Here is a 9,061-nt window from a genome sequence, read left to right as displayed (position 1 = left end):
CCTGCCGCGACGACCCTATTTCCCGTGCTGCACCGCGGCCTTCCTTTCTCTTCCGGCCCCAGGCGCTTCGGGATCGGCCGAACCGGGTGAGCGCTAGGCGCACGGTATCCAAAGCCATCCTTGATTCCCGGTTGGCGGCGGGGCGCGAGGCCTAGGGGAGGGCAGGGAGACTCTGCATGGCTGTGGGGAGCGGAGGCCGCGGGGCAGGGGTGGTGCTCGTGGATTCTTAAGGGGAGAATGAGAGGGAGAGAACTCGGATTTGGGAAAGCGCCACCTTTGGCGGCGCGGGAAGCGGGGGGCAGCGTTGGTTTCAGACACCATTACCTGAGTTGGGGGTCGGGGTGGCTCCTGGCGTTGCGTCGTGGAGAATGGATCGAGGCGGGTGGAGGCCGCAAATGCAAGCCATCTGTGCTGCAGCCGGATTCTAGCTTCTGGCCCCACGTTCTAGATCAGGGCGGCAGAGGTAGGCCCGGCCTAGCGACCCCCTGCTCTGATCTCGGCTCTCGTCCTTTAGGTGCAGACATGGCGAAGTCCAAGAACCACACCACGCATAATCAGTGTAAGTTCTCCTGGCCCAGCCTTCATCCAATGCTCCATATCCTGGCAAGGATTAGGGAGATCGGGCAGAGAAAGTGGGTACATTTCTACTGTGCGCTTGGGGTTGTAGGTTTGAAAGCTACTTGAGATGACTACAGTGCTTTGCATTCATTCATAAGGGTTTTTTTAAATAGATCTAAAGTAATAGGGAGTGAGAGTCTCCCAGGCTTGCCAGCTGGGGTAGTGGTCTTATTGGGGGAAATCTATTTTGTTGACCTAATGCTTTACTTCTCCACAGCCCGAAAATGGCACAGAAACGGCATCAAGAAACCCCGATCACAACGATATGAATCTCTTAAGGGGGTGAGTTTGTGCTCGGAATCACACAGAAGTGTGTCTCTTTGGCTCCATTTGCACAGTCAGGATCTTTCATGTAGCCTTTGCTGGCTTCAGCCCCTGCCTGAGTGCTATTATTATTAAGTGTCCTTCATCTTACTTGGCCTACCAAAGCCCACAATTTTTCTCTGCCTAGCCAGCTTTTGCCTGGACTTCATGCTCTGCCAGGCCCATAGTAAAGCTTTGCCTGACCTTTACTGGGCCAGGGTATAACCCCCTAGGCAAGTGTAACCTGCCTTCTGAGGGCAGGTTGTCTTATCTCCCTGGCTTAAGAGCTTTTCAAGGGAAGGGATGCCCTTGGCTGTGTGTACCCAGTACCTTGTAAGTTTTACGTTGCTCATTGACCAGCCATATGACCTTGATCTGATCCAGTGCTAGGTCAGTACAGTGCTTTGCAGTGTCCCTTCCCATGCTAGGGATTTCTCAGGATTAGCATAGAAGACTGAGGCTGTAGGGTGGGAGCAGAAAGATTGAGCCCTGGTCCTGGTTTGTTGTCTCCCCTGTACCCCTGGTCTCTGGTTCTGCCTTGTTTGCTGTGAATCTCTTCTATTAACTTTGGTGCTTAATACTTTTTGGGGGGGTGGGGGTTGGTCCTGAGGGGGTTTCCAAAAAAACTCAGCAAAAATCCTGCTGTAGAAATTTGTTTTTTGCTTCTGTATGTGCATTTGAGCTCTGCTGGGCTCTGGGCATGTAGCTCTGAAAAATGTGCTCTTTGTATGGCTTTTGGGTTGGTGGTACATGTTTCTCTGCAGGTAGTTTCTAAGGCACAGTATTGCTGCATTTAAGGTTAACTTGATGCTGTCTAAGCTCCCAGTAGACTTTGGCAGTAGGCCTCAGTTGGAGCCTGAATGATTTGGAGGCCCCTACATGCTGCACTTAACCCACCTGTACCTTTCCCATCTTCCAGGTGGACCCCAAGTTCCTGCGGAATATGCGCTTTGCCAAGAAGCACAACAAGAAGGGCCTAAAGAAGATGCAGGCCAACAACGCCAAGGCCATGAGTGCACGTGCTGAAGCTATCAAGGCTCTTGTAAAACCCAAGGAGGTCAAGCCTAACATCCCAAAGGGTGGCAGCCGCAAGCTCAGTCGACTTGCGTACATTGCTCACCCCAAACTTGGGAAACGTGCTCGTGCTCGCATCGCCAAGGGCCTCAGGTTCTGCCGGCCAAAGTCCCAGGCCAAGGCTCAGTCCAAGGCCAAGGCCACAGCTGGAGGTACAGCTGCAGCTCCAGTTCCTCCAGCCTCGGCTCCCAAAGGTGCCCAGGCCCCCACAAAAGCTCCACAATAGAGGTGTTTATCTGCCAATGTGAGGACAGAAGGACTGGTGTGATCCCTGGGCTGCTGTCTATACGGGGCTGGTGTCCTGTGTTTGTACAAATAAACCTGCCTCAGGATCTGTCAGTCAGCCTCTGCCTGTGATCTCAGGGCTGGAACTTGGGTTCAGGTGGGGTTGGTCCCTTCGTTTCGTGTGGGAATAGATTTTAGCCTTCCCTGGATGATGGTGTGTGGGAAATAGGGCCCTGGAGTGCAAGGGGACCTAGTAGATGAGGAGTGCACGGAGGCAAAGCTTGCCAGACAGGGCAGGCTGATGAGTACAGGGAGGAATCCCAGACATCCTTGTCAGGACCCAGAAGTCTGCATTCTGGCCTGAGTTCAGGTTCCAGGTGTGCCTGGCCAGCATCACTGCTCTAGATTGTATAGTCCCCCAATTATAGAGGGCCTGGGGAGATGCAGTGGTGGCACTGCTTTACTTGCATGACTGCTTGATTCTTCTGTGCTCCACAGATGAGCTGCTTCACCTTCACTGTCTTAATCTTCAGAGCAGCAAGTGAAGTACTGTTGCTCATCACACTAAATCCTCAGAACCAGTCTTGAGCATGGTATAATCCACCCTTGGGTCCTGGGGAGGCTCAAAAAGTTGCTCTTAACTATGCTGGGGCAGCAGGTACAACCATGGTGTATGTATGGTCCTCATCTCTGAAGTATGACTCTGAAGTCTACCTTTGAACTCCTATTCCATAAACATCTTGCTGTTAGTACTTCAGAAGTGGGCCCTGTCCACACAGACTTTATTGTTGGGCAGGAGGGAAGAGGGGTCCTTAGCACTGGAAAGCGCTGGAGCTCAGCTTTCACTGGGCAGTGCGGGCACGCTGGCCAAGGCAGACAGCAGCTGAGTGTATATGTCAACCCCACGGAGAAACACGGCCTCATGCAGCCGCTCATCATGGTCATGGAGCAGCACCGGTGTGTGGTTCATGGGTGAGAAGCCCAGAGCCGGAACCCCCGCCTGCAGGGGGCAAGGGGGAGCTGTTGGGGGAAGGCCAGCACCCAGGACCACCCCAGCGCCCACCCTAGTGCAAATAGCTCACCGCACGAATATAGCGGGCGTCAGTGGAAGCAGGGCAGATCTCTAGCTCTAGGGCAAGCTTCCTGCAGAGGGAAAACAGACCTTGGTGCATGTGGAGGGGAGAGGCAAAGGAAAGGTGGAAGGGGGGAGAGGAGGGCTGGCCAGTATGCTCACATATCCTTGAAGACCCCACTAAATGCTGCCCACCAGGGGTCTGAGTCATCAGTAGATGTCACTTGCGTCTCCATCCACTTCTGCAGGGAGAAGGATGACAGGGTCAGGACAGGGCCTGGGTGTCTTGCCCTAGTCTTCATAGGTGGTCTCTTACTAACACCATGCACAAGTGCATGTGTGCACAAACACACACGCACACACATACCTACCCAGACCTCCAGCTGCCCAGCCCAGTGACAGACCCTCAAAAGCCACACATCTGGGACCTTCTGCCCTCCATTAACTTCCCATCCCTTCCTTAGAGCCTAGCCCAAGTGGCCCTTCCTCAGGATGGTGCTCCCAGATCTCTCAAAAGTGGTCAAATACCCAAATTACAAGCTCTCACAGTAGAAGGTCAACCCTTTCCTGGACCACATGCATTCATATTACATAAAAGTAATATATACCCTTGATTCATGTCTATTCTTTCCTTCATGCTATAAGGACTATGAGGGCAAGAACTCATCTAATTTCACTCCCAATATCCCCCAGCACCAACAGTAGCCTCTACAACTAATGCTTGTCGGTGAATAAAACATGTCTCCCACAGCCAAAGAAATGCCTGGATGCACGTAGGCACAGCAAGCGTACACTCCTACAGTGCCACACTCAGCAAGCCCAGGCTCCCCAGCTTTCACAGCCTTCCCAACATAAATCCCCAGTCCATACCTGAACAAACTCAAAGGTGACCCCCTCGCCAGCTGCCTGGCACCAACTCTGCAGCTGCTCCTCGAAAGCCTGCAAGAAGGGAGATGAGCTCACCCTTCAGGCTCTCCCTGAGCCTCTAGGACAGAGCTGGGGACCCAGGCCCCCTCCTCCAAACCCAGGTGGAGTTGGCACCTTCAGGTCCACATCCGGTGCTACGCGGAAGTCAAAGCAGGCACTCATGGTGGCAGGAACGACGTTATAGGCCACGCCACCCTCTAGCATAGTCAGGTTCACGGAGGTCACAGCCCCCGGCTTCAGCTGGTTTGACTGCAGCCTGGGGGCAGCAGCATCAAGGGGAAAGAGCAAAAAGGAAGGTGGCTGAGCCTCCCTCCTCTTTTACATTGCCTCCCAGAGCCCCACACCCTTTCCCAGGCTGCCTCACCTCTGCTTCTCCTTCTCCCGAAAAGCCAGGATAGAGTTGATGACCTTGTGCTAGGAGTGTGACACTGCATGTGAGAATGGCCCCAGGACAGAGAACTCCCCAACTTCCTCCCCATGAACCACATACCAGCTTCTCTGCTGCTGTGTCCTCAATGAAGCGCGAGCCATGCCCTGGCTTCCCAGTGCTCGTGACCCTTAGCCCTGGGAAATGCAGAGGGAAGGGGGAGTCTTCAGCATTTGGAGGATTGGAAAAGCGACCAGTCCTTGGGTGAACCTAGGTCTTCCTCTGGCAAGCTCTGCCCACCACCCCCAGAACACATGATGTACAGCTGGTTTCTGCCCATGGTTAGGGCCTCCCTTAGAAGCTCAGGAAAGAGCTTCTGGGAGGCAGAGGCCCTGGGTTCAAGGCCTACTCAGCCCCTATCTGCTGGAACCCTTGGCAGGCCCTCTCTCCCTTCTGGCCTAGTTTCTCATCTGCACAATGACCACTCCACCAAGGGCATACTCACACCAGGGGCTCCGCTCACTGTAAAAGACAGTGAAGGCGTCAGTGGGGCTGGCTAGGCCTGAGGAGGGAAAACGGGTTCAGAGGGTGAAGCGGCCCAGCCACTACTAGCCACCTGCTGCCACTCAGTGGCCTGCCAATCTGCTCACCTTCATCCAGGGCAAAGCCAGCCCTCAGGGCCTGGAACTCGGGCCGCTTCACAAAGAGCTCCATGCCTTGGTGACCTCCAACCTCCTCATCTATAAAAGCAGCAGGGATGTGAGATGAGGCGGGTACCCCTAACACACTCTCCCCATCTGTGAAGGTGCCCCTCCTCAAGCTACTCCTACCTGGCACAAAGGTCATGTGGATGGTTCTGGGGAAATGGTGGCCCTCAACCTTCAGCCTCCTCACAGCCTCCAGGTACCTGAGGGGCAGTGAGAGGGTATAGGCTAGGTGCTGGGGGAGCCATCAGTGCTTGAGCAAGCAGGCTGGAGCCTTGGGCCCTGCTCTGCCACAGCCTAGCAGGTGACTCCAGAAAGTCTCTGTCCTTGTGTCCTGGCAATGGTCATACTAAGAATTCCCACTCAAGGTAAGAGGTCAAGATGTTCCTCGGCCTTGAGGTTCTCCAATCGTACCTGGGTCCTGGGTCAATCCAACAGGCCAGTGGGGAAACTGGGAATGAAGGAAACTCACTGGATGCTGACGCACTTCATGTCCTGGGCGCCCCTGCCATAGATGTAGCCATCTGCATCCTTGAAGCCCTCAAAGGGGTCATGACTCCAATGCTCCTGGGGGCAGGAAGAGGGACCCAAGCCCCAAATGTAGTCATTAATCCACTCTGCTCAACTGTGGCCCTGCTTGGGAGCAGGTGCCTTAGGAGCCCACCACAGGCTGAAGAGGACAATCGATAGCCACCCCTCTCTCTGCCTTCCAACCTCCACCACCCCCTCTCCCCCATGCCACCCCTGGCATGGAATGGCTAATGGACAGAGACTACTTGAGTGGAGTAAAATCCTATGAGGTTGAAAGTCCAGCACCATGGGCTCCCTGGAGTCAAATGAGAGGGGTCTGCATCACCTTTGTCCCCAAGGGCTGTTCCATCCCCGCCACACACACACCTTGAAGACAGGCACCACATCTGTGTGGGAGTTGAGCAAGATGGAGGAGAGTGTGGGGTTGGTGCCCGGCCAGGTCAGCACGGTCACCACATGGCCAGGTACCACCTGGAGAGGGCCAGGAGGAGAGGTGGTCAGTGCAGGGTGAGGAGCTGCCCAGGGCCCGACTCCGCTCTCCACGCAGGGCCGCAGGCTCACCTCCACTTTCTGACAGCCCAGGCCCAGCTGGCGGGCTCTCTCCTCAAGGAAGGCCACAGCAGCCCCTGGGGACACAGAGAGCCTCACTGCTTCTTCTGTCTCCCCACACCTCCCAGGCATAACTGGTGGCACATCCAGAGAGAGGAGCAGACCCCTGGCTTAACACAATTCCACATCCCTCAGAGACATTTGCATTCTGTCCCCAAGGAAGAAGACCCTTTGTGGAAGGCCAGATGGGAAGTCCAGGGTGAAAAGCAGGTGTCATCGTCACCTTCCTTAAAGATGGGGAAATTAGCTCAGAGACATGAGGCTCACACTGCCTCCCAGCTGGTAAATCACAGACCAGGGGATATGGATTGGGCCCAGGTACACAGTTCCCAGCCATCAAGCTTGATTCCTTAAGGGCCATGGCCTCTGTTCAGCCCCAGTAGGCTTCATGGAGCCTCTTCTTCCCTTGCTGCCCCAGCCTCCCCTCCTCCACTCCAAGTCCTGGGGATTGAGGTGAAGCTGTTCCTTATTTAACCATCAGGAGTAACTTTTGGAGCAGCTCAGCCTCCAGGGAAACTCCCTCCACAGCCAGGAGGGGCTGCTGAGCAGTCTGTTGACCTAGGGAATAGCTAGAGAGGTGGGGAGACGCCATTCGAGGCTGCAGATCTAGCTCAGGTGGGTGATAGAGGTTGACTCCCGGTTTAGAGCACAGCCCCCGCCCCTGAGGCCCCACCACAGGCCGCGTTCTCACCGTAGTCGGGCTCAGGCTGGACGGTGCGGATGCGCAGGTACTGACGGAAGAGCGTCACGGATGGGTGCTCGCCCTCGCGACCCTTGCTGGCCATGGCGCTGCCCTGCCGTGGTGAGGTGGGGGCAAAGCAAGCGGCTATCTACCCTGCTCCGCCGCTGAGGCCAATGGACTCCATCTGCACGCAGCCCCTCCTCAGAGCGGTACCCCGATCGTCCCACAGGGAGAGGACACCCTGTCTCGAAGCCCCACCCGCCGTCATAGCGCTCCCATTCTTTTTCTGGAGCTGTGCTGGCCACTTTCAAAACACATTTCCTTATTTAATCCCCTAAAGAGCTCCATGAAGTTCGTGTCTCTGCCCACGATACAGGGGTAAAAGCTAAGAGGTTCAGAGACAGCTAGAGAGTAGCTGAGCCAGGTTTGGACCCAGATATTGACTCCCACCCGCCCCCCTCAAAAAAAATTATCCGGGTAGCCTGGATTTCAATCTAGGGAACCCCTCTACCGCTGTCCAGGGCGCCGCACCTCGCTCTCTTCCGATCTCGAACTCGCGCTTGCCTCTCAGCACCCGCCTGGGGACTCTCGGTGGAATTCGGGGTCTTTTGAGGTCTTAGGCTCAGAATTGCCCAGGTCCGCCCACCACGTGGCCGGACTCTAATAGCGGGGCGGGACCGAAGACTGCGAATCAGGGCCGCTCTAGTCGCTAAGGCCCATTCAGCGCGGGCGTCTCTGCCCGCCCCAGTTTCCAGCCTGGGCCAGTTACCCGAGGATCAGACTCAGGAGCCCGCCCCTGTGGCAGTTGCCACCCCCGCCAGCTCCGCCTCGCCCTCCCCCCGCAGGCTCACTCCTGCCCAACAGGCCCCGCCTTTGGCCCTAGGCAGCTGGTTTCGTCCCCTGCTACTTCCCGATAGTGCCCGAAGGGAGGAGGGCCGGCACTGACCCGAAACCTTGCAGCTGCCCTCTTGCTCTCGGGGTGCAGCCCTGCAAAGTCGTGCTGGGGCTGGCCAAAAACTCCTTTCCGCGAGTTTCTACCTCGCCCCTCTTCACGCCTCAGCAACTCAGGGGCCGCCTCCCTGACTGCCTCTGCCTCCTGTGTGGAGAGGCGGTGGATTATTGGTTAATATCTGTGAGCTTTAGGGGGCTGGCCCGTGTACCCGCAGGACTCTGTCCCTGGCAGGGCACAGAGCAGGCAGCAAGCCAGGAATGAAGGATAAATGGGCATGTATATGATTGTGCTACTGTGTGGGCAAATCTAAGTGTGTATCAGTGGGGGACTGTGTATGACAATGTGAGATGGTGGTTGGGTGTGACAGAGGATGGCACTGTGAGAGGATGTAATCGTGACACTGTGTGACAGAATGGGAGGTGGGAAACTGCACAAAAGCAAACATGTGGCACATTCTTGGTTGACCCTGGGCCAGGCTCTCTGGCACTTCTGCAGCCACCAGAGAGGGAAGATAAGAGGCACAGGCGTCCCACTGGCCACCCACATGTTGCACACAGTTATAATGTGTCCAGCTGCCCTTTGTACATTTCCAGAGGCTGAATCAGCTTGGGGAGGGGTGCGTTGAAGACTTCAACCTCTGGGCACAGAGGAGGCAGGCTGGGAGGGGAGGGTAAGGGCTCATCCAGCCCTCCTGGGGTTTAAGTCTAGGCTGCTGACCTATACATTTCTAGGCGCAAGCAAGCTTGGTGGTTCCAAAACAATCTATTTTGGGGGCCCAGGGCAGGCTACCCCAAAATGTGTCTCAATGGCATTTTTTAATGGCTGCACCCACAGCATATGGAAGTTAGTTCCTGGGCCAGGGACTGAACCTGTGCCGCCACAGAAACAACAGCAGATCCTTAACCCACTGTGCCACAGTGTGAACTCCCTCAAGAGCACGTTATTTTGAATTAAAGTTACTTAGGAAATGTCCAATGCAAGAGGCACATTCTGACCC

The 9,061-nt window shown here is 55.6% G+C and overlaps 2 protein-coding genes across 3 annotated transcripts; one reads left to right on the top strand and one right to left on the bottom strand.

Annotated features, from left to right (window-relative positions):
• Window positions 1–46: 46 nt before the first annotated feature.
• RPL29 (ribosomal protein L29) lies at window positions 47–2,334 on the top strand. 2 transcript variants are annotated; one of them, XM_005669562.4, is made up of 4 exons: window positions 47–104; window positions 515–559; window positions 836–900; window positions 1,841–2,334. In XM_005669562.4, exons 2-4 carry the CDS (start codon window positions 523–525, stop codon window positions 2,219–2,221), a joined length of 483 nt encoding a protein of 160 aa, XP_005669619.1. In that variant the 5' UTR covers window positions 47–104; window positions 515–522; the 3' UTR covers window positions 2,222–2,334. The 2 variants fall into 2 exon arrangements, with proteins under 2 accessions (XP_005669619.1, NP_999115.1); NM_213950.1 differs by having other exon boundaries at window positions 50–86; window positions 1,841–2,325.
• A 651-nt stretch (window positions 2,335–2,985) lies between these two features.
• On the bottom strand, window positions 2,986–7,691 carry ACY1 (aminoacylase 1). Its single transcript, NM_213896.1, is given in 15 exon segments — window positions 2,986–3,220; window positions 3,303–3,363; window positions 3,455–3,534; window positions 4,163–4,231; window positions 4,334–4,475; window positions 4,584–4,633; window positions 4,710–4,783; window positions 5,092–5,148; window positions 5,237–5,326; window positions 5,417–5,493; window positions 5,763–5,857; window positions 6,188–6,292; window positions 6,383–6,447; window positions 7,122–7,224; window positions 7,644–7,691. Coding segments are annotated over 14 exon segments (1,224 nt in total). The 5' UTR covers window positions 7,216–7,224; window positions 7,644–7,691; the 3' UTR covers window positions 2,986–3,055.
• Between the last annotated feature and the right edge of the window lie 1,370 nt (window positions 7,692–9,061).

Source organism: Sus scrofa, chromosome 13 (genome assembly GCF_054392235.1).
Source record: "Sus scrofa isolate SSC_HxYL_T2T_F1_AM1 chromosome 13, Sscrofa_HxYL_maternal_Yorkshire_Landrace_v2.0, whole genome shotgun sequence".
NCBI lineage: Eukaryota > Metazoa > Chordata > Mammalia > Artiodactyla > Suidae > Sus > Sus scrofa.
The sequence above is the reverse complement of the archived record's forward strand: the minus strand, read 5'-3'. Positions and strand labels throughout refer to the sequence as shown.

Excerpts from the sequence above, each read along its gene's own strand:
- RPL29 (XM_005669562.4), top strand. The coding sequence starts at position 523 with ATGGCGAAGTCCAAGAACCACACCACGCATAATCAGT. Across the intron at positions 560-835 it reads CCACACCACGCATAATCAGT|CCCGAAAATGGCACAGAAAC; the intron begins GTAAGTTCTCCT and ends ACTTCTCCACAG. Across the intron at positions 901-1,840 it reads GATATGAATCTCTTAAGGGG|GTGGACCCCAAGTTCCTGCG; the intron begins GTGAGTTTGTGC and ends CCCATCTTCCAG.